Source organism: Trachinotus anak, unplaced genomic scaffold, assembly GCF_046630095.1.
Source record: "Trachinotus anak isolate AG129_WGS33_773 ecotype Australia unplaced genomic scaffold, CSIRO_AGI_Tana_v1 ptg000010l, whole genome shotgun sequence".
Classification (NCBI taxonomy): domain Eukaryota; kingdom Metazoa; phylum Chordata; class Actinopteri; order Carangiformes; family Carangidae; genus Trachinotus; species Trachinotus anak.
In genome coordinates, this window is record NW_027273861.1 from 6,135,659 (window position 1) to 6,163,586 (window position 27,928).

The following is a 27,928-nucleotide window of genomic DNA, read 5'->3' on the forward strand; positions in this document are numbered from 1 at the left end:
CAAAGTTGAAGCACACCACAACTGGAAAACTGCTTCAAGCTTCAAGCCTGTTTTCTTTATGACAGAACTTTTGGCTTTCTTGCTAGAGGGAATATTGAATACTTATTACTGTTCAGCCAGTACATCACAATTACGCTGATTTAAATTAAGGATCCATTCATGACATGCACCGTTTTTCTCTAGTTTTCCGCCTTGATCTGTGTAGTCATGCTTTATTAACAGGATAGCTCATAAAAATCAATTACCACCCAACTGTCTGCTGTTTTTGTGATGGCACGAATGGCACAAACCTATTATCTACCCACAGTCTGAGGCCTTTTAAATGAGACGCATGTTATTTTCTCATTATTATTTTAGGATATTTAGAGGCAGTGTCCAAGCCAAGTTTGCAATTTACAGCAGTCAGGGCGACTTCTCCTCTGATCAAACAGTGTCTTGGAAGCCTTACTGAACTCGTGTAAGACATTATCTCATCGTTTTGTTTTTTTTACATCCTCAAGACTACTGCTTCACTTCAACAGCCAATTGCCATGGGTTAACCTCACTATTAGCACACTAATTACATCAAATAAATCAAATAATGAAACTGATTGTGTGTGCAGCACAATCAGTCCACTTTATGCATTTCCGCTAACTTTACAATAACATTTACAGTAAAACTAGTAGCCTTTTAAATGCTCTAAACTCAAATGATAAAATTGACATATTCTGTATGTGGCACTAAGGCTGCTCTTTCAGCATATTAAGAGGAAGTTGTAATGTTTCACCAGACTTCAATAGTTTTAAAACAAAATATATAGATATAGAGGCCCCCAAGCAGACCCACTTCACAACGCACACAACTCACAGGGAAAGACACTGATTACAAAGTTTGAAGACAGCTGGCTTTGCATGCAGGAGGCCTTCTTACCCAAAAGCTTCTTCACCTCCTCCACACTCATGTATATGTTGACGCTGGGGTGGTTGTTGATGTTGTTGACGCCTACGGTGCTGCTCGGGCTGGCGAGGCAACCGGTCCCCTCCAGCAGCAGGAGGAAGAAGAAGCCCCCAAGCCTCCACAGCACCGAGTGTGGCCAACCTCGGGACTCAGACGGGCTGCCAGAGCCGTGAATCGAGCCCAACATAGCAGTGGTCCTCTGGCTCACAGTTGTTCTCGGTGTTCGCCAGTCGCCAAACTCTTTCTCATCCGTATCTGAAGTTAATCCCAGGAGGCAACATTACTAGTTACTTCACGCCGCAGCGCCACTTGTAGCGTTAACTCTTTTCCCCACCTTCGCCTGTTTTTGTCTTGTCCTGCTAGCGGAGACAGGCTAAGTTAGCCGGGGCAGGCTAACTTTAGTCGGGTCGTGCTAACCGTCCGCGGTCAGACTGCCGTTGAATGTTTGAATGTTCGGGAGATTTACGACGTTTTCCAAGCACATAAAACACACACCGGATACCGCCACATTGAGGCGCTTGGATTTTTTCAGGCAAAAGTGAAAGAAGGAAAGAAGTTCCCTCTAGTAGCAGAGTAGCTAGTACATCCAGCTCTCTCCCTCCATGGTGTTTCCTCCCGTTGCTTTTTCCTCACTATCTCAGTTTTCGCTCGGAGCAGGAAGGGAGGGGGGCGGCGGGGCGCTCACGGCCCCTAACAGGAATGGAATGATGTCTTTACGTACTGTCGGAAATATTTTATCAAATCTATGTAAACGGGCCAACCTAAAAGGATATAACCTAATTGAATTTGTCATATTAAATCAACCCAACAACAACTTATAAAACCTATATCTGCACATATGTTACTGTGTACCCGTGTTAGCATCGGTTCCTACTTTTAAAAGTAGCTGTCACTAATGAATACGCACCAGCAATTGCACCATATCCTATTCAGTCACATGCTATCGATCAAGTCTATATATTTAATATAATTAATACGAATCCATTATTAATAAGATATCAAAAATATTTTCAATAAGCACTCCAAACGGCTGGAAAGGCACATACAACGACGGACATCCCGGGGTTCAGTGAAGGCAGCACAAAATAGACAAGCAGGGACGATCATCTTAAATATGACAAAACGTAAATATTAGGTGTCCGGTTTTCAGAGGTAGGGCAGAGCGTTTTCCACGAAGCCGCCAGTGTGGCATCAACTTTTAAATCAAAAGATTAGATTCACTTAAGTGCATTCTGTATTCAGTTTGTTTTGGTTTCAGGGGTCAGGTCAGCGGTTTTCAATCACAGGCCGTCAGTGAGTGAACAATGAGAGGTCTGCGCAGCTGCTCCCAACTTTTTTCTTGAGCGTTGAAATTGTACTTTTCACATTTCAGCAGGTGTACATGAATAATTTGGACAGGTCCAAAGTACACCACCATACACTGTACATGAAACATAATATTGTAATATATAACCCAATTAACACAATAAATGATGTTGGTTTTACAGTTGTAGCTGCACTGTAAGTGGTGCTACAAGCTTATCATTGTGACTACATAGGTTTGGCAGAATGTACACATTATGTAGAACACACAAGTATCCTAGTAAGGTGCTGAGGATAAATAACGTCAGTGCTGCTTGGCCTAGACTCAACAAGCCTCTGGAACTACTGGAGGGGTGAGCACCATTCTTCCAGAGATGTTTCCTAGTTTGGTGTTTTGAAGATGATTGTGGAGAGTGGTCCAAAATTTTCCATCTGGTGAATGTGAAGACCATAGTTTATCATTCACATCACTTTGCTGCATGCTCATCAAGCCATTGAGTGACTCTCAGTAGATGTATTTCAGATGACAGGTAGTGCTGCCATCGTAGGGCTAACTGCAGGAGTGTATTTTTCTGAATCTGTGGTTACTTGGGTGGATGAGTGGGATAACTGATGATCAGACTTGCCCATTGTGTCTTGTGGCTTTTGGGCATGTCTCTATCTGCCTCATTTGGATCAAAGACAAAGCAAGAGTTGGAGTCTTTGTCAGTCTGCCCTCACACTTGGTGATGCAGTTACCCAACTGTATATTATTGTATATTATTAATTACATAAATTAAACTCGGCAAACAATAGTAACTGTTAGTTTCAAATTAAAGTCTGAAGGACAGAGTTTCCGTTTTCTTTTCTTCTTTCCTTTTCTGTTCAAAAGAATTAACTGTGTTGTATTTCATCATGTGCCATAACTGCCTTCGGTTACACTTGCCTCTTCATGCTAAACTACTGTTAAAATACTTCCAATCACGTAATTTTTGCAATTTTTGAACTAACTGACCCATGGAATAACTGACAACAAAATGACTGATTAAACATAGCATATCTAGTGGTGATTTAAAAACATGTGATATTAAGAACCCAAAGATATTCACCATGTCTGTGTGATGGTGATACTGTATCTTAAAGGAATTCATTAGCTTGAAAGGAAACTTTTAGCAGGTCTTAATGCATACATGTAAAATGTTAAGCTCGTTAAAACCCAGTAGAAATAGATTCTGTGCTTACTAAAAATGTAATTCAGGATGAAAATATCAATCTAAAAAAGAGACTGGAAACACAAAACATTTTAACATTTTTATTATTAAAATATTCACCTACAAAATGGCCTATAAACACTATTTACAGAGTAGCGAGCAGTGATGCCTGCTGAGACACAGAGAAAGATATTTATACACAGAAAACACTGTGCACCATTGTCAGAAGAAGAGATGAATTTATGGGGTGTGGAAAAAAATATACATTTCCCATTGTCTTTATAAGGAGATGAGGGGGCTGGTATAAGGAAGAGACTGGGACTCTGAACGCTCTACAGTTATTTCCCTGAGGGACAAACCTGCAGCTGAATCACAATTTAAAAAAAAAACAACCTCTCCTAACGTGTCAGCATGGACGTGGAAATGAGGTATATAAGGTCTCTGATGCACTGCAGTGGACTGCTTACCACTAATATTTGCATACAAGTGTTTGTATGAAAAATCAGTTATCAAAGATTAAGAATGATAAATGATTTGGGCCATTTTCATTTGATTGTTCATGAAGCATGGAGCTACAAACACAGCTGTCAGGGATTAAAAAATGCAAACTTATTTTCAGATGAATGAAGATCTGTGTGTGAAACGTTACAGTGGGCTCTGACAGGGTTTTTCAGCACAAAAATGACCATAATCAGTTACTTCAAGTAGATTATAAAAAACCAAAATTGAAGCAGGGAGGTTTTTCACATGACAGCGATGACAGTCCTTTCATCAGTGTCCAAGTACTCTAGAAAAAAGAAAGAATAGAGTCATAAAACATCTTGTAACCTGCTACAGTAGCAGTGAATATGGTTGGAGGAAACATTTCACCACTAAAAATATCATTATGTTGATTGTGTTTAAGAAAACAAACCTTTATTGTTGTCTGTTTGTTCTTCTGACTGTTAAGAAAGTTAATACCAGTGTGTGAAAAGAATCGCATTGGTTATATTTGCTAAAAATGACTTCATCACTGTTCAGACAGCTTTTTAAACTTACCTTGACTTTTCTTGGGAGGCACTGGTTCACAAATCTCTCGATAACAGACATCCTGCTGTACTTTATACGTTCTTTTGTACCTGCGAAGAAGAAAACATGCTCAATTATTTGATCCATTAGATTACACATAATCTTTGTGTTACTTAAGCTTTGAAATTTAAATGTATGCAAGGCCAGAACAGGAGATGTGTGTCTGATATGACTTACAGGTAGTGGCACACTCCACCCTCCCAAACAGGCACGCTCTTCGTTTCAGAGTAGATTCGTGTACACGGGTGCGGCACTCGCTGGCACGCTGAAAACACAACATAAGGTATAAATGTTTTAAGTATTGTCAGCAAGGAACAGTCTGCTGGATGGTTTAGGAGTCACGTGGGATGGAGCTGGGCCCTTCTCTGCGGCTGATAGATGCTTTTAGGAAAGGAATGTTTAAACAATCTGACGCTGGATGTTTAGGTGAAGAAAAGAACTGAAGAGGGGTGAGGGTATGTCCAGTGTCTCCTCAAACACAGCTTCATCAACATCAAATTATCAGTGAAATAAAACTGACATTTTCCCAGTATTTTAGTTTGTTTTTCACCTTTTCATTGTGTCTGGGGTACAAAAAGAGGGTTTAAGCTCAATGTAGCGTACAGTGTATTGCCTAGTTAGTATCCAAATTGTTTTTAAATTATACTTTTGGAGGGTTGACCCGATAGTGGACAAAAGAATTGAGGAAATCTGCAAGCATAAAGTAGGGGGAAGTTGTGATCAATATAATGATCTATATTAATACATTCATGCTGAGCAATTACTACTGTGGTGCGGTTAACATGTTTCCATGATCATTAACTTCCATGAGGCAGTGGACACTGTAGGTAATGCATTAATGCCACTGGGTGTCCTCCAGATAAAGCAGCAGTAGTAGTAGTAATGACCAAAAGGGTTTTACTCCAGGCAGCTGGCAGTTTCCCAGTTACAGCCTGTCACAGATACATTTAACACAAGCTGGTGGCTGGAGGCACAGTTCTACTGTATGTCTTAAAAATGAATCACAGTGCTTCCCAGATTTGGGAAATTGGACTGTTGAGGGATTTGATAGACAAGTTGGTTGACAAATAAGCTTTTTTTTTGGGGGGGGGGTTAACTGTTAACTTAAAAGTTTTTAAGTTAACTGTCAACCATTCAAAATTAGATGACTAACAAAAGACACATTAAGCATGAAGTATATTGAGAAGAGTGAAGGACATTGTCCACAGATAATATACTACTGTCTCATACAAAGTGCAGAGCTCTTTTTTCATCCGCCCCCTGAAACATTCAAAAGAAACACTGAGGTTATAAATGTAACAGTGGGTCCTTGAAAAAGAAAAGTAGCCCAGTGTAAATAATATGGTGCTTTGTGCCTCCATTGACACTGTAATGTTGTACATTCATGCCCCTGGGCCTTAAAGTTAACCAAGCTATTCATAAATATCAAAGGGGTCAACTGTCAGTGGAGCATGTTCCCTGCTTTTAAGAAACCAGAGGTCTATACATAGCTCAGTGCTCTCTGACAGTTTACATGATGAAATGCAAATCTAACATATATTATACTTCAAGTTCACACCCTGAGATGCTCCAGTTACATTGAGAGAAAGCAGAAATACAACCCTCGGGAGCACATAGACAGGAGTGTAAATCCTGCACTGACACTCACGACTTTAAGACAGCTGGTGAGCAAACATCCGTCACTGAAATCCCTGTGGAAAAGCAGGTATACACCTATTCCAGTGGCATGAATGCTACCATTTTTTTAAAAAAGCCTTAAGATGTGATTTTGTTTCCCCTTGAAATAGCATTAAATTATCCATCAATTTTCTACACCACTTAAACCTGTTCATGGTGACAGAGGGCTTGTATTCATCTATGTGGAGTTTCCAATTCAGCTAAACAGCAGTTCTTTAGACTGTGGGAGGAAAACCATGCAGGCACAGGGAACACAAGCTAATTTCACACAGAAACCCTCCTGCAGTGAGATGACAGTGGTCATCACAGAGCCTAGTTTCTTGGTTTCCTGGTTATAATTTGGCTATTGATTGATAAGCAGATTGATCTGGGAAGGAGTTTTTAGCCACATTAGCGGTGTGGCTCTGGAGATGATGATGTAGCACTTTCCAGCACCAGGCAACAATATCTCAGCAACTATTTGATGGATTGCCACAACATTTTCTTCCCCAACCCATGGTCACAGAGGATGACGATTTTTCACTTATTCTGTGAAATATCTCAATATCTACTACATGGCTTGGCAAAAACAATTTATAAAATCATTCCAGAGCATGTATCCTTCTGACCTTTCAGCTAGCAGCACCAAGTGGTTGACATTTGTTGTTTTGACTAAAATGCCTTGAAAACTATTGAAAACTATAAACTTTGTACAGATATTCATCTTCCTCTCAGGGTGAATTGTAATAACTTTGTTGATCCTCTGACTTTTCATCTAGAGCCATGATCAGGTCAAAAGTTTATTTTGTCCAGTACTCTGGTTTATGACCAAATACCTGCACAGCTAAGGACATACCCATTAGCCTCAGCTGTACTTTGAGTTAAGTGTTGATTAGCAAATGCTAGTGTGCCATCACACTTAACTGGGATGGTGACTGGCTAAACACTATACCTGCTGTTAGCATTTACTTTATAGCACTGCAGGGGCTAAGAACTTTATAACCATGCAGAGCTGGTAACATGACAATGGATTCTTAGTCTTGTTATGACAACAAGACTTTATTGTTTCAGAGAAAACATTTACGTGCGCACCCTGCCAGATGAAATAGGCTCAAGCCCCCTGCAACCCTACAAAGAATAAGCAGATTTAGATCTGGTATTTGAGACAAAAATCAGTCTCACAGAATAAAGAAAATCCTTGTGCAGTGTCCTAAAAACATTGACCTTTACTCATTTGCCAAAAAGCAGCCTGTGTGTGTGTGGAGAGGAAGCACATAAACTTACACAGTTCACACTGTCTGCCCTTGAAGCCCACTGTGCAGTCGCAGATGAAGGAGTCGCCTCCGTTCACACATGTACCCCCATTCTGGCAGGGCAGACTGCGGCAGTCCTGGGGCGACTCTAAAAGACAACAGCTGCCATTAACATCCACAGTACAGAATGAGTGTGGGTCTCAGGTTTCAGGCCCACTACTCAACATTATCTATAGCTGATACCACGTGTTGATACCCTCTAACTGTAACACCACTCAACCTCTTTTTACCTCTGCTTTGCTGAAAGTTTGATCTCTCTCTTTCAAGGTCATCCTCATTGACAGCACATGGCAAACACTCACATTAATCTAATAAATGTGTGACACATCAGCTCCAATTACATGTGTAGAGGTGACATCTGTTGGAGCAAACAGCAAAACACCTACCAGGCTTTGTTCTTAAAGCTTCTTCTTGAGTCTCTAGTGCAAGACTGATTTTGTTTGTTGTTTCTTCCATCTTCTCTAATCTTATCGGTGGGTCAGGTTCTGCAAGGCAAAATATTTCCTGTCATGAATCAGTGTAAGAAAGACAAAATGAATGACTGACTGCAGTTTGACTGGGATATTGTACTAAATGAGACATTTTAAAGGTTTTTTTATACATCACTCGGCCTGGAACAATGAAACAAGACGTTACTGTTTTGACAATGTGGCCAAAATCATATTATGACATCATCAGTGTAACAATGTTAAAAAGGGGCAGAACCATCCTGGAAAGGAAGCTCATTCCCTACAGCACAAGATAACATCTGTAAAACTGTTTTTTCTGTTTAGACCATAGGCTATCAACCTCTGCACTGCATTAATTTAAAAAAGTGAAAATACATTACAAAGAATTATATAAAAATCAAAAGAAAGAAAAGAGATTAGTCCTGAGAGTCATTATTTTCTGACTTGTCTTGCTTTATCAAAAGCTGCTAGTGGACAACATCCCTCAGATAAAGTGGTTGTGTTTGTGTGATAGCAGAGAGCCTAGTTTACATTAGAGGACTGGCTATATTTCATCCAGACAGGCCTTGGTTAGGACCATATGGTTATACGACCATGACTTAAGTTATTCCATCTGCATCAAGATAAGCAACTAAGGTGACTCTTTCATTGTTTAGATATCCTGAGCAAGATTCAATGTCGCGTTGTTGCATGTTAGTTTAATAGATGTTAGGAAATATAATAGTTTCCTGCTTTGAAGCAGAATAAATGACTTTATTGGTTGGTTATTTCAAATATTAACATTACAATGTTACATTTAGCATGAATTACTGTACAGTATAACACATTAAATATTTTAGAAAACTTGTCAAACAGTGTTATAGTAGTGACTCCCTACTAAATGCTTCCACTTGTACTTACTATTCCGATGCCGAATGGCTTTTCGAGGTAAGTGGGGGAACTTAGCTGTTATCTTTCCCCTCCTGTCAATGAGCTCTGTGTATCTGTAGGACAGAAAAAAACTTCTTAGCATCAACAATATAATGTTATTATGGCTGTTTTAACAAACATCAAAACTGTACCTGGGCAGCTCCTCTGAGTTCTCTGTTTCCGCTGTGCCTCCCAGGTCCTGAGGCTGGGATGGGGGAGGTGTGCGTCCGACCTGAGTCCCTTTTCCAGTTGCTATCGGCCTCTCTCTTCTTGGTGATCTGGCCTCCATTGGCACTGTGTTAGAGGAAATGAAAAAAAATTTTTTTTAAATCACCCATCTATAACTGTATGAAAGATTCAGTAAAGTCAGATTCTAGATTTCCACAAAACACGCCTCGTTTTAATGTAGATTATGAGAAACTCTCACAGACACTCACAGGTATTGAAGGCTAAGTGCTGAGGTATGCTGTGGATCTGTTCCTGCCCTGTGTTTTTGACGGATGTGAGAGCTACGTAGTAGTGCTGTCCTGGCGTCAGTTCACGTAGGGTATATGATCCTAACTTCCCATTGGGCAGGAAGCGACTCCTGGTATTCAACCCTCGGGTCACATTGACCACAAAGCCATCTGGGACATTTCTCGGGTGGCGGCTCCAGGTGATCAGTGCTGAGTTAGTGGTCACATGTGACAGGGAGAGGTTCTGTGGGGGGAGAGGCCCTGAGGGAAACATGTGTAGATGGTCAGATTGTTGAATGGATACCATTACTTTTTTTTTTGCTGTGGTTTAAAATTATGCCTTAACCAAACTTGAATTCTGCTGCATGCATAACACAGCAAATAGATATCAGATATAAGCGTGACAAATGAAACATACAATGCTCTCATACACGGTTGACAGCCTTAAACAAAATCTGTCAAAAACACTGTGTTGTCCGGCAGACATTTTCAGGACAAGCTTAGCTTGAAGATCATACTAAAGTAGACAATAAAAGATAAAACACATTTAAATTTGAATTCTTAACTAAATTACACAGTCGATACTTTCTGTCCTTTGCTGAGAATGAACTTCTGTGTATAGTCAGGTTAAAGGTGACAAACTATTGAGGTAAATGTCCTTAATAATATAGTTGGGTCTCAGTTTTGGTTCACTTAATATTCCTTTATATTTGTTGTAATAGGTCACAGCATTTGTTAACCCTTTGTACATTCATCATATTCTTTGTTGTGAGTTCAGGCCTTAAAAAATGAATCAATGAACACTCACCTTACACTTGCATGTGCTTACACAGCTATGTTTGATTATGTTAGCAGTTATCTTTCACTGACTTTGTAAACATGTAATTCTAACATGACGTTAAAGAAAAAGACATCATCAGAAAATTGTGGTGTTTAAAATAAAGTCAAACATATGATAAATGTTTATGGAATCACAACAAAAAACACGAGATAACAATAGTTATAGTTATAATACTTAATCCACCTTCCACTGTAATATATACATTCTCTGAATATGCAGAAATGTGCATTGTAATTTTTGAATTAAATTAAATAAATTAAACAAAAAAACATACAGTTGCAGCTAAATGGTGAATTAACCTACTTGTCCAGAACTGCAGTGGTCCAGCTGAGTGGCTGGTGGAGGGAAACTCATCTGGTCTGATTCCACTTTGAGTCAACACGTCTACTGTGTACATCTGACCAGGACGTAATGAACTGGGAAACAGAGAGAGGTACACAAAAATGCACCACAGTGAACAAAGCATGATGGCTCTGGAAGAGTGATGAAATAGTGACCTCTAGTGGTTGTACAGTATACTACCCAAAGCCATTCAAAATGCTCCAATACAACAGCACCATTTGGTGGACAGTAGTAATGCTGGTGGTCTGTACAGTAATTGGGAATTATAGGTGATTCATAAATCTCACCTGAAGATGTACTCAGTGGTGCTCGTGTTGAGCACTGCAGTGCGAGCATCACTCCCATCTGACGGCAATAAAGACACGTGCACCCTGCTGACTGCTGCATGACGAGCTGCCTGAACCAGCCAACTGAGCCAGACCTGAGATGAGGACACGTTGACCACCTGCAGCTGCTCCACTCGCCGAGGTCCTGCACAGAAACACACATTTACACAAGGAAAATCACACCAGTATTCATACTCACAGAGAAGAACACCTTCGACAAGCGTTATCTTACTCACTGGTGCGTATTAGTGCGGTGGCAGGCTGGCTGGAGTCTTTTCTGTTGCTACTGCGTTTGATGGAGAAGGTGGAGATATTGTAGAGCAGGCCGGGCACCAGGCCTCGCATAACATGGGTGGACTGCTGCCTGTCCAGGTAATCTGTTTTGGGATCTGTCCGGCCCAGGGGAGCATAGGTGACAGCGAACCCGCTGATCAGGCTCTGTGAGGGCTCTGGCTCATCCCAGCGCAGCTCCACCTCGTTCTCTTCCACACGCAGCACATGGAGACCGGAGGGAGGCAACAGGTCTGGGAACAGTGGAAACCGTACATGTCTAATCCACACGTTACATAATTACTCTGTTGTCTTTGAAATACAGAAGATGAGCTGCAGAGGATGGGGGTGACAAACAATAGGCTGTTTGAGGTTGGCAGTGATCCAGTGTGGTGCGACTCTTAACTGACCTTTCTCACAGTCTTTGCCTGTGTATCCTGTTTTGCAAACACAGTTGTAGTTTCCTCTCCTGTCAGTCTTGCAGACCCCACGGTTTCCACAAAGTTGCAGTACACATGGGTCTTCCACTGGGGGGCGACAAAGATAAACAGTTGCATCAATATGGTTCATACACAACTGTCTGCATTTCATAAAGTTTGTGGGAATTTGCTTACAGCATCAACAAAACAGACATGTGAGGCAGTCTAAAGCCACTTACACATCTGGCACTGGTCCCCAAAAAAGCCGTCCTTGCATACGCACAAATAATGCCTTCTGTACCCCCGACACACACCTCCATTAAGACAAGGGTTGGATTCGCATGTGTCCTGCTCTGCACACAGATATTTAGGGTGGAATGTGATTGGTGTCCTGTATAATCTGTATAATGGAATATATAAACTTTGAAAATAATATATCAGGTTGACTAAATACTGTACCTATTTCACAGTTGTGGCCTTTGAAGCCTTGAGGACAGTGACACAAGTAAGAGCCAGGCTGGTCCTCACATGTCCCCCCATGCTTGCAGGGTTCAGACAGGCATTCATTTATATCTTAAGGGAGATGAAACACATATATACACAGGTACTGCATAAAGTGTGCAGATACATTTGAATTTTAGCATTTAATATTAGTATGGTTAGATTAGGCTGTACCTGTTTGACAGCGATTTCCACTGAAGCCATCATTACACTCACACTGGTAGGATCCGATTTTATTTTGACATGTACCACCATTAAGACAAGGTTGTGATAGACACTCATTGATTTCTGCAATGATAACAGATAAGACATCAACATCAGCTTTTATGTATAAACTGTAATAACTGGAATCTTGTTTATTTATTATTTTGATTTCATTAAAACACTGTTTTTGTTTTCAGTTTGTATCCATGTGTTGGGGTGTTACAGACCCTCACAAACTGGTGGCTGGCTCCAGTCTCCCTGAATACCACAGATGCTCTGGGTGGCTCTGGGCACTGGCGTGAAGCCGGAGTGGCATATATACACGGCCATGGAGCCTGGTGTTGTTGAGGAGAACTGGACTTCAGCATGCTTCACTTGTGGGGGCGGCCCACAGATCACTTCTGAAATGAATACAAACACGCTGATAATGTCAGCACGGCTGCATAGTAACACAAGCTCACAAACACTGGAGCTTAAAGGAGCTCATCCAGGACATACTAATGGCAACAGAGGTGGTTTCCATCTAGGCGCTCTGTTTTTGTCCTCCTAAAATTACCTCCAGCATGCTGTTAGAGCGTGTAGACATGAATCACCAGGTCTAATCAAGTCTTACTTTATATAGTTTATGCAGCCGTTCTATATCTGTATATGTGGGGCTTCCAGTGCAGCAACACTGCTAAGATTATCTTCAGATGGAAAGCCAGTATCTCCACACCTAACAGCTCAACATTATTATTATTGTGTGATGACACACAGTGTGCTTACCTGCAGACGTTTGCACTGAGCTCCTGCTTATTTCACAGTGTCTGCCGCTGAAGGCCTCAGTGCATTCACATTTATACTTTCCTATATAGTGAAAACATGTCCCCCCATTCAGACAGGGGCTGGAGGCACAGGGGTCTGGCTTCCCTGAAATAAAACATACACACAGAGAATGAATAGTAGTAGTAATAGTAGTAGTAGTAGTAATAACAATAATAATAACAATAATATTGAGAACAAGAAGAAGAAAAAGAAGAAGAAGTACTTAATTTGTAAAGCGTGTAAAAGATGTGACCCAAAAAGCTTTATAAGACAAGATTAAAATGACAGTCACTTAAATAGGAAGGTGCTGGGTGAAGTAAGGCTTTATAAACAAGAAAAAGGGCTTCAAAAGACACTCTAAAAGACACAGGCAGCCAGTGTAGTGTCATGAGCAATGGAGTAATGTGATCGCTTTTTTCATTTCTTTTTGTATTAGGCAAAATCATGGCAGGTGCAATCTGAACTACAATTTTCTGTATAACTTTAGGGTAACCCAGTGAAAGTAGAGTCGCAATAATCAAAGCTACTTGTAATGAAAGCTTGTATGAGCTTTTCGGCATCGGTCTGACTTAAAATGGTCTACTTTTGCTGATGATTCTAAGATGAAAACCACGTCTAAAACCACTTCCAGATCTGTGACTTGTGCTTTCACATAGATTTGCAAAGAAATTTTGTTTGTTTGTGCACTAAGTACAAAATGATCTGAATACTACTTGAGGCTGGCACTCACCCACTTCACAGTGTTTTCCAGTGAATCTGTAAGGACACACACATCTGTAGCTCCCTGCCTCTTCCTTACAGGAGCCTCCGTTGCGGCAGGGACCAGAAGCACAGGTATTGAGTCTAACTGGAAAGAGACAAGGAGAAGGGAATCTTTGAAGGAGAGACCACTCAAGCTTTTAATCACACAAAATAAATCTGTTCCAGTACATTGCAATTCAAGTCATAATTTGGGAAAATAGCTCAGAATGGAGTCATAAGAACAAATTATCATAAGCCTTTCAGCATTGTAATATTTCAAACAGCATTACGAGTAATGACATGTTTCCTGTTGCATTAAAGCTGGGTTGGAGCTTGAGCAATAGCCCACAGGTCTGAGGGATGATTTGATAATGATGCTTCATAAGTTCATGTGGAGGTACTCTTCCAGTGTTTTTTTTATCAGTTATGCTACCTTTCTCACAGTGCTTCCCCCAGTATCCGTATTTGCATTCACAGGTGTAGCCTCCATCCCGCTCGTAGCAGTAGCCCCCATTCAGACATGGAGAGGAGTCACAGACCGATCGGGGCTGTACTGAAAAACACACACCGAGACTTGACTGTGTTCCATTGCACTGGTAGACCTCCTAAATTTTATTCAAGCATGCAGGCTTGGTCCAACCTTTAAAAAACACATTATTTGCCATTTTATGATTGGATCGCGTACAAACCTTACAAGAGCATTCAACAACAACATAAATCATTTAGAAATTTCTCCCCACATCGTAAATGCAAACTGCAAATGTGACCATTCCTTTTTAAGTAGAAAATGACATTTGTCAAGACCAGTGTGTTTATAAATGTGTTTGTCGCTATAGTAACCAGCTGCTCATGCAATGACACATAGCTGCAAAGTGCCCTGTTGTTGGGTTGGTGCCTGAGGCTCTTACCATAGGGGTAGAAGTCCTTATGATCTAGTTCTACTCCACTAGTTTGACATGTACACAGGTAAGTTCCCCCGTACTCCAAACAGGGACCTCCATCAGGACACGGCCTGCTGTTGCTGCATGGTGTCTGGGTTACTTCTGGGAGGAAGGGATCGTGAGACAAGTTCACAAATTTTTGGAAAAATGGCCTCCTGTTAGAGACATTTGTAATCTTACAATGATCCACATTTTTTTCACACTCATCAAAGCTCTTGTAAGACACCTGATAGGATTATACATATCATACTCACCAAACTGACAGTAGAGTCCTGTGTAGCCTGAAGGGCATTCACAAGTGCCATTGATGTCCACACAGACACCCCCATTCTGGCAAAGACATTCCTCTGCAGAGAGAGAGAGAGAGAGAGAGAGAGAGAGAGAGAGAGTGAGTGAGTGGTGTGTGTGTGTGTGTGTGTGTGTGTGTGTGTGTGTGTGAGAGAGAGAGAGAGAGAGAGAGAGAGAGAGAGAGAGAGAGGCTGGAAAGTTTGCTCCAGCTACTTAAATGAAGTTTTCAGGATTGGTCTAAGTGTAAACATAGACAGAAGGTATAAATGGTCAACATGTGGACCATATGCTGAGCGTCTTTCATCAGCTATACTGTAAACTATATATTGATTTGCTGTCATTTCTCTTTCCCTAATCTTTTCCAACAAAGTTCACAGGACCAGAAGATTACCAGTCAGCTCGCTTCACATCCGCTCTCTACAAATTGTAAGAATGTTTTTATTTTCCTCTACTTCCTAATTGCAGCAGTGGATCAAAGGAATTGGCCATATCACAGCTAAATGGCTTCCCTTTGAAGTCCCAGGAGCTCGGTGGAGGGTATTATTTTTCTGATGATATGGAGCATATTTTGTGCCCAAAATGTATAGCCCTGGGGGCAATTAATGGATTGTTAATTTGCAAGAGCCACTTTCATTGGCCACCTGTGCGGCCCAGGCCCTTTGATCTGAGAGCCTGATTAGGCACTTCTGAGTCCCACTACTTTCTCTTCCTTGAGGATCATGCTCCTTTTTCCACTGTGCCTTCCAAGTGAGCCAGGCAGGAAAGTATTTGGGAGATTTAAGAGAGCCTATATAAGCACTGATAGTTATTTCAGCTCAAGGGTGAGAAGTAGCATGCATTTGCAATAGCTCAAATACTATAAAAGAGCTTTTGGTGGGAAATAAGGGAGCAACTGTTATCAGAGGGTGACAGTAACCTCTCAGGGGAGCCAGAATTAGCTTTAAAGGGCACAGTAGTTATTTCCTAAAACAAATAGTGTATGATTCAGAGATTAAGCATAATACCAAATGACTTAATGTGCAATCATGAAAGGAAGGTATGAAGTATTAGCTGAGGATGACAGCGTTTTGCATATTTTGTGTTCAAATTGCCTTATGGTTATGCAAGCAGCAGCTGTGCTTGAAACTATAGTGTGGTGCAATGGCCAACTTCCAGAGAAACAAGTAGCGGTGTGGAAGCATGCATATTTCAACAGCTCTGTCTGAAGAAATGACCTGAATACCAAAGACCAGCTTTGACTCATAAAGAGGCCTTTTTAAGTCTAGACAAAGCACTTCCTCTTGTTGGTAAACTAATAAAATGTGCTATAAAACAATTATTCACAACATCAAGCGACTGGTTCCCGTAGTAAACTGGGCGAGGCCGTGTCAGTTTTGATAATTACAATAATCCATCATCACAGGAGCCTCTTCCAGGGCAGAGCTCCAAATTCCTGTGGGATAGCACAGCTCCTCTTCAAATACCCCAGTCTGCTCTCTACCTGCCCAGCTGCCTGCAGTAATCGTCAGCCAGGCCAAGCGCACAATACCTTCACAATTGTCACCATAGAAGCCTGGAGCACATGTACAGTTGTAGAGTCCGGAGCTGGTGTATTCACAAATCTGGTGCTTCTTGCAATCTTCCTCTTCACACAGGGCTGCAAATGGAAAAGCAGGACAGGATGTGCTGTAAGAATCAGTATCAGAAGTGTATGTGAAAAATTTTGGCAAAGCTTTGGCTGTAGCTATATTTGCTTTTACCTGTTTGGTTTTCTGCCTCAGTTGAATTAACCTGAAGCGTCATGAGTTCTGAGAAAGGAACATATGATGATTTCACGAGTTGATTCATGTAAATAACAATAAAAGACATTTTCAAACACAGATTTTGGAGATACTGGTCTCTGAGACATATGCTGCCACCACAATACAATTAAGGTGATGGGAATTTAGTCAAAGCATTGACATATTTTTTCAATTTTGTTTAAAAAATTAAAAACAAGCTGTATCTGCATGGCTAGATACCTTTAATAAAGTAAGGTTTCTACCTTACCCTGTACAGAGCCTTGAGATAATATATAATGTATATTATGATTATGATATGCTATACAAATAAAATTGAAATTGAAATGAACATTAACTAGGGGTAAGTGAGAAAGATGTGATACAGTATGTGAGATATATATGGGAAATGTGTGATTGTATCAGCCTTATATATTAGCTTATCACAGTCTATCAATAGCATATTTTCTGACCAAGAGGTAACAAGTCACTGCAGTAGAGAAATGCAGAAATAAAAGTGTCACCATTACAAAGATTTTTAAAATCAAAAATGTTTTTATATATTATATTGATAGCTGTTATCAAATGTGCTGCCTTCATAGTGTATAGACGGGGTCACAAATTATGATAGCTATGATTTCTAGGTACTGAAATCTGTAACCAGTCTTAACTACATAACAAAGACCACAGAGTCAAGCAGATATTGACACGTGAGGTGCTGAGGTGTGCCTTTCTGTGTTTAGGGTCAATTTAGTGTTGACAGCTGTCAAGAATGTGTGATTCTGTTAAATACTACAAAGGCATCATTTATGCTGACAGAAAATTTTTTTTTTGATAAAGTATGATAGAAATGTTTGCAGTGGCAAGCTGTAGCAGAACCAGCTCACTTAGACAACGTTTGTAGCCATAAACATTCATTTTGCTCTCAGAGAGGTATGAGAGAATTCCCTTTGTGTTTGTGCCAGTTGGAAAAATGTTACTTTTCAGGAAGCCAAACTGAAAGGAGAAAGTCATATCTGCAGACTATGTGAACAATTTTTCCCATTTTTAAACTATTTTTGGATTGAAGTTGAATTCAAGTCACCTGTCTCACAGAGCATTCCAGTGAAGGTAGCGGGGCAAACGCAGGTGAAGTTGGCCACCTGATCGACGCACTCTCCTCCATTCAGACAGGGCTGTGACTCACATTCGTTTATGTCTGGAAGACACACAAAAATCTGTTAATCAGAGGAGAGAATTTTATCTGCTGTTGATTCAGTTTCACATTAAAAGTTATCAGTCTTCCCATGGAAATGCAAGATTTTCTTGTTTATGACACTGAGCTGGATTAAGAGCACTGAACTTCCCTTCTGAAAGCATAGAATTTCATCGACCAGGTGTCTGGTATTAGGGGTAATCCGGTCTCATGTAGAAACACAGATTCATGAACTGTGCAGGGCCTGATAATTTAATTCCACACTGGGCTCATGTTTCATCAACAATCAATCACAAGGGGGGAGAGATTAGTAAACGTCTTTATGGAAACCCACCTGACTTCAGTGAACTTTCTCACTGTGTTCTATGCTGCAGTTTGTGACCCAAGAAAAAAAGGAGTTGTTTGCAAATCAACTTAACCATGACCTCAACTTGGACCCATTTGTCTACGTAGACTGGGAAACTCTTTGGACAAAAACATCTGCCAAATGACTGAGTTTGATGTCAAAAGCAGCAGAAAATATTTCCTCTGGAGGGAGATGCCTACTTTCCCCTGGGCTGTGAAAAACCCTGCTCACCTGTCTCACACAGGACACCAGTGTAACCTGGTTCACACATGCAGGTGAAACTGCCAGCGCCTTGTACACACAACGCGTCGTTGCACTCGTCAAGGTCTGCGACACACACAAACACGCACATACACACGGACAGAGAGACACGCTCGTGGAATATTTACTCAGCTGATTAATATATCCGCCACACCGCTCCCCTCACTCTGCAAGTATGTGCTGCTGGCTGTGAAAGGTATTAGAAGAGGTTTGATACATCTCCACAGGCTGGACTGTGGGAATAGGCACAGAAGCTCCAGAGAGGCTGGACCAAGATATTCTACATAGTTTTTTTTGTGTGGAAACTGCTTAATGAAGCACAAAATACTTTGATTAATCAGAGTTTTTCCAGGTTTTCAGCCAATTTGCTGCATAAAGAATGAAGGAGAAAGTGTGGAATTTGTAATGTACAGTAAAAATGATTTGGCTCAACTATCATTACTAAAAAAACATATATGTCATATTTCTACATTTGCACATAATTCTGAAGAGAATTTATTAATAAAAAAACAAAACTTTAATGGTAACTGGAGTATCTTTGAGGCAAATTGTCAACGGTACCTGTTTCACACAGAATCCCAGTGTATCCGGGAGGACACTGACAGATGAAACTGTTAATCTGGTCTTTACAAGTCCCTCCATTCTGGCAAGGATAGGAAGCACATTCATCGACATCTACAGAGTCAGGGAGAAATACAAAGGAGGCAGTATGATTTTTTAATTAGGAGAAAACATCTGGCCAAGGTTTAAGGTTGGTTAGATAGATAATATCCCAGGAGAATGGGACATGAAGTTGATATAGGTATTAAGGAAATATCCGGATGCCCTTTTGGCAATTCAGGTGAATTCTAGTTTTGTTTTTTTTTAAGTTGACAATATTTTTCCTGGCTGATCTCAGGTAGAGAGGTATTCATTCATGGTGTGCAGTGTGTGTCAACACAACAGGGCAGGAAGCAGTGCCAACCATAACTCACCAATCTGGCATCGTCGACCAGTGAAGCCAGCCAAGCAGGAGCAAGTGAAGGAGGGGTTGCCTGTAATACAGTCGTCAATGCACTGGCCTCCGTTCAGGCATGGTCGCAGGTGTGGGCACACTGATGCTGTAGAAGGAGGTCAATGTAACAGGGAGCTTTGATGAAGAAGTATTGAGACAGCTGCGAGCAACTGAAGAACTAATATGTCAGAAGCAGGTCTCACCGGAGTTATTGCAGCCACCCACTTCTACATTTGCATTATCTATACGGAAGACCCATCTGCCTGGGTAGCCCACGTTGGTGGTTCCCTCAACGTTCACCACATCAGCAGTGCGAGAGCCGGGGATGTTGAAATAGCGGTTGCCGTCACCAGCATTGAAACCTGCCTGGGAAGAGAGTAACGAGGAGGAAGACATCACAAGAGTTTGTTGAATTAAAGTTTAGCTTCCATCTTCACAGGAAGCAGATCTTACTGTACATTCTACAAGTAAGTGTCACCACAAGCAAATATGAAGTGATCTTACCTGTGCTGCGATCCCTCCTAGTCCAACCAGGTTTCCTCCACTGCTGGCATGCATGCCTGTGGTCCAAGTGATGTTATTGTACTGGAATATAGTGAAGGAAAGCTCTCCATCTGTAATGAGCACCACTTGGAAAGTATTTACCTGCACAGAGAGGAACAGACTCGGTTAAACCATTTCCTGATTTCTAGGAAATTTAGTAATAATGCATTTATCTAACCGACTTCATATTAATGGTACAGATTCCTAACTCTCATCAGTCTACAGACATAATGGGTCTGAAATTCCCAAATCCCATTAGAATGAACCCAACAGATACATCACAATTTTAACAGTTAACAACAAGGCTATTATCTTTTTTGTTTTTTTTAACACATTTTTAAAATATATTATGCTCCAAATGTGTTAATTTCAGTTGATTTGTGGATAAGTAATACAGTTGAAGACATCAGGGTTTTGCTTTTATCAAGCTGGCATTCCTACTACTTACACTTGAAGCTGGATCTTTCCAGCATTTATCCATTACATTTAATTGATTATATTAATTGTTTAACCCATTAATTTCATCTATTCATTGCAATAGTTTTTCTATTATTCATAATGAGTGGCTGTGGCTCAGGTGGTAGAGCATGGTGTTCACCAATTGGAGGGTTGGCAGTTTGATCCCCATCTCCTCCTGTCTACATGCTGTAGCGTCCTTGAACAAGACACTGAATGTGTTGGAAAATCTGTAAACATATGTGTGAGTTCTTACCGGTGTGAGAGAGTTGCCTCCAAAGAAAGTAACTTGGTGCCATGTCGAGACGAGGACCCATGTTGCATTGAAGTTAGGGAACTCTGAAAAGTAGGTCCTGACATCACCTGAGGCCCTGCTCAGGGTGGAAGGCTCCTGGCTCTCTCTGTAGAAGACTCTCCCTGCCCGGCGGTTGTCCACATCAGCCCAGAAAGGTGCTACAACCCTCCTGTCCCCAGCGATTGGAAAAGCTACGGGTGTGAATTGAGACACCTCCCTCAGGAAAGATACAAGGCCATTGTTGTTAACCTGAGGAGGAGATAAAGTTTGAGCTAGAGCATCTGAATAAGGTTAATCATGACACATTTAGTTCAACATGCCAGATTTAACCACTGTGACTTGTCTGTATTATTAGCTGGGGTTATTAGCTGGGGTTAGACTGGAAATGCTGAGGAGAAACGAAGGTGGACAAACAGAGGTTTTCTGACCTCACTGTGGCAAACAGCAGCATGGAGCAGTGGACGCTCACATAACGGATGTTTGCACTTCCCATGTAGCAAACAGATGCTACCTTTATTCCGTGAAATGACAGCAGCTGAGAAAACCTGGTTTCCTCTGCTCATGCACCTGCAAAGTCATCACATCAGGAAGGACATTCATGGCCTTTAAATCCACAGAGGTCTGCTAACAGCAAAGTAACCAAATAAACGAACCCATCCTCCCCTCGTCCACATATCTCCTCTGTGAGAACTGCGCAGTCAGCACTGATGCTATATACTGCTGAACTATCAACTTCCTAAAAGTTCAGCTTTTAAAGGTCAATGATTGGTGCATTGCTGAATCAATTAGGCAACTAATCAATTAGTTAACTGACAGAAAATAAACCAACAGTCCATGACACTCTCAAAGCTGAGTATTTGCTAATTTTCTTTGTTTTATATCACTGCAAACTGAATATCTTTCAGTTTTGGATTGCATGAAGACAATTGAGATGGGTATTTTTTCACCATTTCTAAAATTTTATAGATGAAGCAATGAATTTATCATTGAAAATAACAGTTTTTTTAGTTACTCATAGATTACAAGTTGCTCCATAGATTGTTTACTATACATTTTTACATTTTAGGCACTCTGTTGGTAATCTTAAAGCTGCATTAAGTGACTTTTTGTGGGTTGTTACAGAAGAAGTTGTAAACAGAATGTTGACTTATTACCAGTTTATAAAGTTATATGCATGTTAGCAAACAGTTGCCTATTTACACATCCAGCACATAGCTCATAGTGACATTAGCATTGCTTTACAGATGTGATTATGTCCACCTGATAAATGTTGGTTCAGTACTCACTCTCCGTTTTTTAGCTCTGTTTTGGTCTCTAACATCTCCAGATGGAAATATATCTCTTGACTTTGCTAAACTGTTTCTAGACAAATAGTGTACAGTTGGTCTATGAGAGCATTTTTTGTTAAAAACTGCTGCCTGCTGCAGCTGGAAACAAGGCTGATAAAAGTGGAACTGAACCAAAACAGTTATGTTACAACCCATAAAACCAAAACAATCAGCTTAAAGACACTAAACAAACTCTGTAGAGCTGAGGGAACCTGCAGAACTGGGGGGTAATTCTGTGTGGGTTTATCACTACAAGAGACTGCTTTCCCATTACACAAAGTATTTAGATTCACTGTAAATAATAAAAAATACTGGATTGCAGCTTTAAACAGTTTGAAAAATGGATTACAAATCTGCAATTGAGCAACAGTAAGTATTTTAAACTGTCACAGGACCAAGTAAAAGTGACAGACGCTGACAGATGTGACAGTGCCTCAAAAAAAGAATAATAATGAAGCGAAGAAAACAGTCAGTAAAAGATTCTGAGACAGCATTTTGCAGACTGCATGTGAGTCCTTGTGGCGTACAAATGAGCCGGTGTCAGACCAGCCACTGCACTAATATCCTATGAAACAAGTTACTAAACCTGAGTGTGAAGAAAAAGGTTCTCTATGCTGAAGTGTTGAATCCCCATGAAAGGCCTTCATTCATACACCATTTCTGCATATTATCAGCAAAGGGAGATCCTACCCACCATGGCACCTATCCTGTTTCTCCTAAACACTGGCGTGAACTTTGCCTCTCTGCATTCAAGCCGAGTGGCATGTGACAGTGACAAAGCAACGTCAGATGGCTCGGCTCTGCTCCCTGCATGTATGAAAACCATAATTTGAAGGACTTTGCTGTAAAAACAGCAGAGGAAGTTTTGTTTGGCACAGCACGGGGCTCAGTTAATTGCCCGACCACAGTCTTCCCCTCTGCATCAGCGTGATGTGGTGAGAATGTGGCCAATGTGGGGGAAAAGAGGACCAACTTCAGGGGCAGGGCCCAGAGGTCAGCCAGAGCGCCATCTGATACCGTGAGGAAAACAAGAGAGAGGGCACAGGGCTGGATGAATAGAAGGATGTACATGAATTACAAACCTCCCACACCCACATACCCACTAATGAGAGACCTGCGGTGGCAGCGGTCTGGAAGTCACCCATCTTACAGCAAAATTAGTGTAGGAAATCATGCTGAACACTAAATAGAGTTTATACTTCAATACTGGAATATGTTTAATCGCCTAATCCAATCTCTTGTAGCATCTGGAACTGTTTAAACAAGTGTATTTCTTCCTTGTTAAGATTTTTTAGGGGACTGCTTTGACATGGAAATGGCCTTAGAGGAATTTAAACTGAACTGGGGACCTTTTTCTTAGCATCATATCACATGCTTTCTTCTTCTCATGAATTTCAACCAGGCTTTAACCAGTGAAGGGAGGTTCTGCATCACACTTATGTGAGAGAGTGAATGAGTTCAGAGCTGCCTTGTGTTATGCTGTAACATGACCAAGGTCAGAATCATAGGGGAAAAAGGTGCGATCAGTCAGCCTTGTAAGAAGCATCTCTCTCACCATATTTCTTTCTCTCACTCTCAATGGTGCCACTTCACTCTACAACTCCCTTGTTATTTTTTGGGAATTCTTTGCCGGATACATCCAGGATTTTGCTTTGGTGGTTTTCTTTAGAGCCAAGCAATTTATGGACTAAAATAAACTTTCATCTGGCTTAAGTCAAGCCAAAGCAAACTCCAAAATGAAAAAGGTGCCCATGGATCAACTCAGGAAAACATTAGTTTTCCTTGTTAAAAACAGAGGTTTCACAGTTACAAGCTTGTCCAATTATTTGACGAGACCGAAGGAAGTGACTACAGTCTGACAGTCTGTGCACTTGGCCTGTAACTCTTTAGCCCTGGTCCACCTTTATCTACAAAGAGTTTAGACTGAGGCAATAAATCCTGCCTGCAACAGTGTGGAAGGACTCAAATACAGCGTCTATTGGATTGGTAAAAAGATACTGGTGCACTGTTTAATCAGTCTGTATAATGTAGGTAAATGCAATCAACTAAAATCATAATGTGCAAATCACACATAATTACAGAAGAATTTCATATAGTAATTCAAAGCCATCAAATTTAAATAAATATATAGGACTGAATTTACTTTTTGTTTCATGGTACTGATAAAAAAACTAAACAAAAATGATGCCGTAATAAAAAAAGGGGGTAATTTTATTTATCGGCGAGAAGCGAATATAAAAGGCCAAACTGTGCCACACAAAGAGACATACATGTGCCATAGCAAAGAATAGGACTTCTAATGACTGTATATGAATACATTTAAATAAAATTTCATGCTTGAAGTCTTTTAAGGAAGGAGATGGTTAGCTTAGCATAGCATAAAGACTAGAGAAGGTAGCTTTGGCTCTCCATTATTAACATGTTATATCTTGTTTGTTTAATAAATACAAAAACCAAAAAAATGTACATGTACAAAAGTGTAAAAACAAAAGTGAGTGGATTTCACACAAACTATTTCTTGGCTGGGTGCAGCTGATTTCCTGGAGTCATGTTGTCATTGTGGTCTTCACAGGCAAAGCCACCCCTCCCCCGCCCCCACCATAGAACCATAACTTGTTGTTTTTCCACAAACAAGCTTCCAGTGTTTATGCAAAGCTCTTCGACCATCGCGCGGCTGCCCAGCAGTGTGCAGTATGAACTGTGTCTAACATAACTCAGTCACATCTCTCATCACAGACCTGCATGCAGAGCACAGAGCACCCATGCAGAGCACAAAGAATAATACTTGATGCACACATCTTTGGGCCATACACAGTGGTGAGTGAAACTGAGTGAATGAAAGTGTTGAAGCTTTTCAGAAGAGCAGCTGAGCAGTAGCAGATGTGGAGTCTGTTAAGAGTGCAATTTCACTGTAACACGCTCTTGGCAGGCGTCTTTCAAAATGAATTTTAATTTTGTTTACATGTAGTTTACTTTCAATTACAGACAAAAACCACATTATCTTGTACATTTTAACACTATAAATTACAGTATGTGTTTCCCTGTGTTAGCATAGCTTGAATCTTTCCACTGTCCATGAGAGTGTCTATCTACAATAAATGCCTTTGATCATAACCATCTATTCTCACATCTGCTTTTAAACTTGTGTTCTTTCCTCTCTGACCTTGGATGTCCTCCTTCATGTTCATAACACTGACCATCCGCAAGAGTAGTTAATCCATGAACTGCATTGTTTGGAAGCTCCTAAGACGCTTTGCAGATACATCTGTGTTCTGTTAAAGTGATTGGTCATTTCTCAGATAAAGCAGCTGGACAGTTCCAGGGGGAAGACCTCTGCCATGTTATCTGAGGCGTGGGAGGAGGGGAGGGGGGACCCGGAGGAGGACGAGAGATCCCAGCAACATATGAAAACTCCCAGACACAAACCATAACAGAGGGACAGCCTGGTTACCAGGAGCAGGACCAAGTTGGGGGACCCAAGTGTGTAAAGGGTTTTTTAGGGGACACTAGGGATCACTGTAACCAAGTGTCACATGTCTGTGTCAGTGCTTAAATCCACTGATGTATTTTGTTCATCACAACTGCTAAAAATAAGATGTCTTGCTTCAGGAAGGGACAAAGCCTGACAGTTAAGACTTTAATAGGATCTGTGAGAGGTTTCGAGGGGTGTATACTGCTGAACAGAATCAGTTATGATAATAAAGTAAGACAGCACCCACAGACCAACTAATATCAGTTTGGTTCTACAGCCTCCATGTGGCAGTAGCCCAGAGGCTTGGAACAAACTTCTGGGAAAAACTATTCATGCAAATTTAGCCCTTAGTCCTCACTGAAATATTACCTGTTTAAAGCAGCTCTTTGGTGGCAGAGATCACCATGTGGCCCGTGCGCTTGGCAGCAGATGTTTAATGGATTCAGGTGAGGCGTTTAAAATGAGCGTGACTGTAATTTCAAGTGCCTGCCACAATCTGTTATGCCTTGCGTGACTACAGAATTACAGTTCAGTGAAATGCAGAGTGAACTACAGGATATCACATCACAGCTAACACAGCACATTTCAGAATGCGAAGTTCCCAGATTTTTATCTCTATCTGATGATAATTCAGTCTAAGATCAAGCAGCCAAGCAACGAATAACTTGTCTTATCTTGTCTAATTTGACTATTGTGTATCAGTATTATTGGAGGAGAAGAGATGTACTTGAATTCATTGCAAAACTCAGAATAAACACAATGTGCCAGCAGTTGTGATATACAGAGGCTCCAGATTAGTGGGTTTATAACTCTTCTGAAGACACAACACTCAAACACTGTTCTTATACACACTGTGCCACTGAAAGTGCACTGTGTGTAGATGCAAGAGAGTTTCAAAAATTTCTTCATTGGGAGACTGACCTCACTCCCTTGGCTCAGATGCTTAGATTAGAAAGATGACCTTTAACCTTGCCCATTGTTGCCATGCTTCCTCAGCCTCCCCTACCCACGGTTTGATCAGGGAGGAGGCAGGCGGGGCACAGAGCGAGGAGGGGGGGATACGGAGAGCAAACGCGGATGCATAACCACAACAGGTGGTGTTGATTTAAAGGAGTTTTGCCTTTCCATGTGCTGGAACTGAACCCAATACATGACAAAGGCAGATCAAAGTGTGTTTCATTGTGGTGCACGAAAATCCTTGTCAAACCATTCGGCTTCCTCCCATGAGCACTGTTTCTCTCTCTCCAGCATGCATATTTTCCCCCTACTCTCTCTGCAAAAGAACTGCTCACAGATGCTCCGCAGCAACAGTAAGAACACAAACTGTCATTTCCTTTAACAGCTCTTTGTAGACTTAGTAGAACAGAGATCACCGCTGTTCTGCTAAAAGTTCTTGCTCACTCTGCCTTGGTGCACTTGAGAGCCATCAGAGTGCGAGGAGGGCAGATGTAAAGTGAAGAGAATGTCATGAAAGATCCACCCGTGGAGGGGAAAACACGATATTCTATAAACGAGGTTACACACCAGAGCTTGTGAGCGAACACAAACATATACAAACTCTCAAAGGGCATTGCAATGTAGTATTTGGCTGCATGCCAAATGTCATCTCCCTGAGGCTTTTATACAATCCACATCATGTCAGTTTCAATTGCCAACTGCCAAGTGCATGCACACACATACATGCTGACATATAAAGACATAAAGACACACACATCAGTAAAAACACACATCTCTGTACTCACATAGAGTCCTGTGTGCCTGTCTCCAAAGAAGGGGAAAGCAACAGAGATCTCCACGAGCCCGGAGCCTCCGTCGTCCTGAGCGATGGTCTGGGTGTCCCCCTTGTCCTGGCCAAAGGGATAGAAGTCCTCCAGAGGTACAGCAGGTTCCACCCCAGGCAGCAGGTCCAGGGAGAGCAGGGTGCAGAGGCAGGGCAGCAGGGCTCGCAGCACCAACACCATGGCCTCAGCCACCCAGGGATGGAGCTGACAGCAGGCACCACAGAGGGGAGGGAGGAGCACACACACCTGAGGCAACAAGAGCAGAGCAGAGCAAGACAAGACCGTACGTTCCTCCTCTCAACCACAGCACTGTGAATCCTCCCCTGACTGCTCTCTGGCTCTGCCTCTTTCTCTCCTCACTTGTCCTTTAGTAGTGAACTGGGCTTCTTGTGTGAGACAGGGGAATACTGTAGATTCCTTGCATTCTGCTTGCTGCTGGGTACTGCATGAGCTACACTCCGTCTCACTGAAATGAAATGAGGAAAGGAATGAAAGAGGGGGAGCAGCGTGATTCAGCTGAGATTTTTTTTTTTTTTTTTTTTTT

The 27,928-nt window shown here is 41.3% G+C and overlaps 3 protein-coding genes across 5 annotated transcripts in view; all 3 read right to left on the reverse strand.

Annotated features, from left to right (window-relative positions):
- The window catches only part of ryk (receptor like tyrosine kinase), a 39,759-nt gene extending 38,131 nt beyond the window's left edge, over positions 1 to 1,628 (reverse strand). For 2 of the 3 annotated variants that reach the window (XM_071487202.1, XM_071487203.1), the window contains exon 1: positions 911 to 1,628. In XM_071487202.1, coding sequence (XP_071343303.1) covers positions 911 to 1,124 — 214 coding nt within the window. In that variant the 5' untranslated portion in view covers positions 1,125 to 1,628. The remainder of the gene's footprint in view (positions 1 to 910) is intronic. The other variant, XM_071487201.1, reaches the window with a different exon arrangement.
- A 1,888-nt stretch (positions 1,629 to 3,516) lies between these two features.
- Positions 3,517 to 27,844, reverse strand: sned1 (sushi, nidogen and EGF-like domains 1). Its single transcript, XM_071487198.1, has 32 exons — positions 27,745 to 27,844; positions 27,346 to 27,630; positions 20,765 to 21,052; positions 20,014 to 20,154; positions 19,713 to 19,875; positions 19,490 to 19,615; positions 19,077 to 19,190; positions 18,486 to 18,581; positions 17,798 to 17,911; positions 16,696 to 16,743; positions 16,485 to 16,592; positions 14,923 to 15,015; positions 14,636 to 14,770; positions 14,161 to 14,280; positions 13,717 to 13,833; positions 12,948 to 13,091; positions 12,410 to 12,583; positions 12,153 to 12,266; positions 11,937 to 12,050; positions 11,717 to 11,830; positions 11,469 to 11,585; positions 11,025 to 11,312; positions 10,750 to 10,933; positions 10,424 to 10,536; positions 9,262 to 9,540; positions 8,977 to 9,118; positions 8,816 to 8,898; positions 7,853 to 7,951; positions 7,438 to 7,554; positions 4,675 to 4,762; positions 4,468 to 4,547; positions 3,517 to 4,216 (listed from the first exon to the last, which is right to left on the reverse strand). Exons 2-32 carry the CDS (start codon positions 27,562 to 27,564, stop codon positions 4,173 to 4,175), a joined length of 4,176 nt encoding a protein of 1,391 aa, XP_071343299.1. The 5' UTR covers positions 27,565 to 27,630; positions 27,745 to 27,844; the 3' UTR covers positions 3,517 to 4,172.
- Positions 27,716 to 27,928, reverse strand: part of crocc2 (ciliary rootlet coiled-coil, rootletin family member 2) — a 33,946-nt gene continuing 33,733 nt past the window's right edge. The window contains exon 38 of the mRNA XM_071487174.1: positions 27,716 to 27,850. The gene's annotated coding sequence lies outside the window, so the exon portion shown is untranslated. The remainder of the gene's footprint in view (positions 27,851 to 27,928) is intronic.

Coding starts and splice junctions, on each gene's coding strand:
- sned1 (XM_071487198.1), bottom strand. CDS start 27,564: ATGGTGTTGGTGCTGCGAGCCCTGCTGCCCTGCCTCTGCACCCTGCTC. Junction 19,616..19,712: donor GGGTGGCTGCAATAACTCCG/GTGAGACCTGCT, acceptor CTCCTTCTACAG/CATCAGTGTGCCCACACCTG. Junction 11,313..11,468: donor AGGCAAAGACTGTGAGAAAG/GTCAGTTAAGAG, acceptor CACTGTTCCCAG/ACCTGTTGCCTCCCTCCGGT.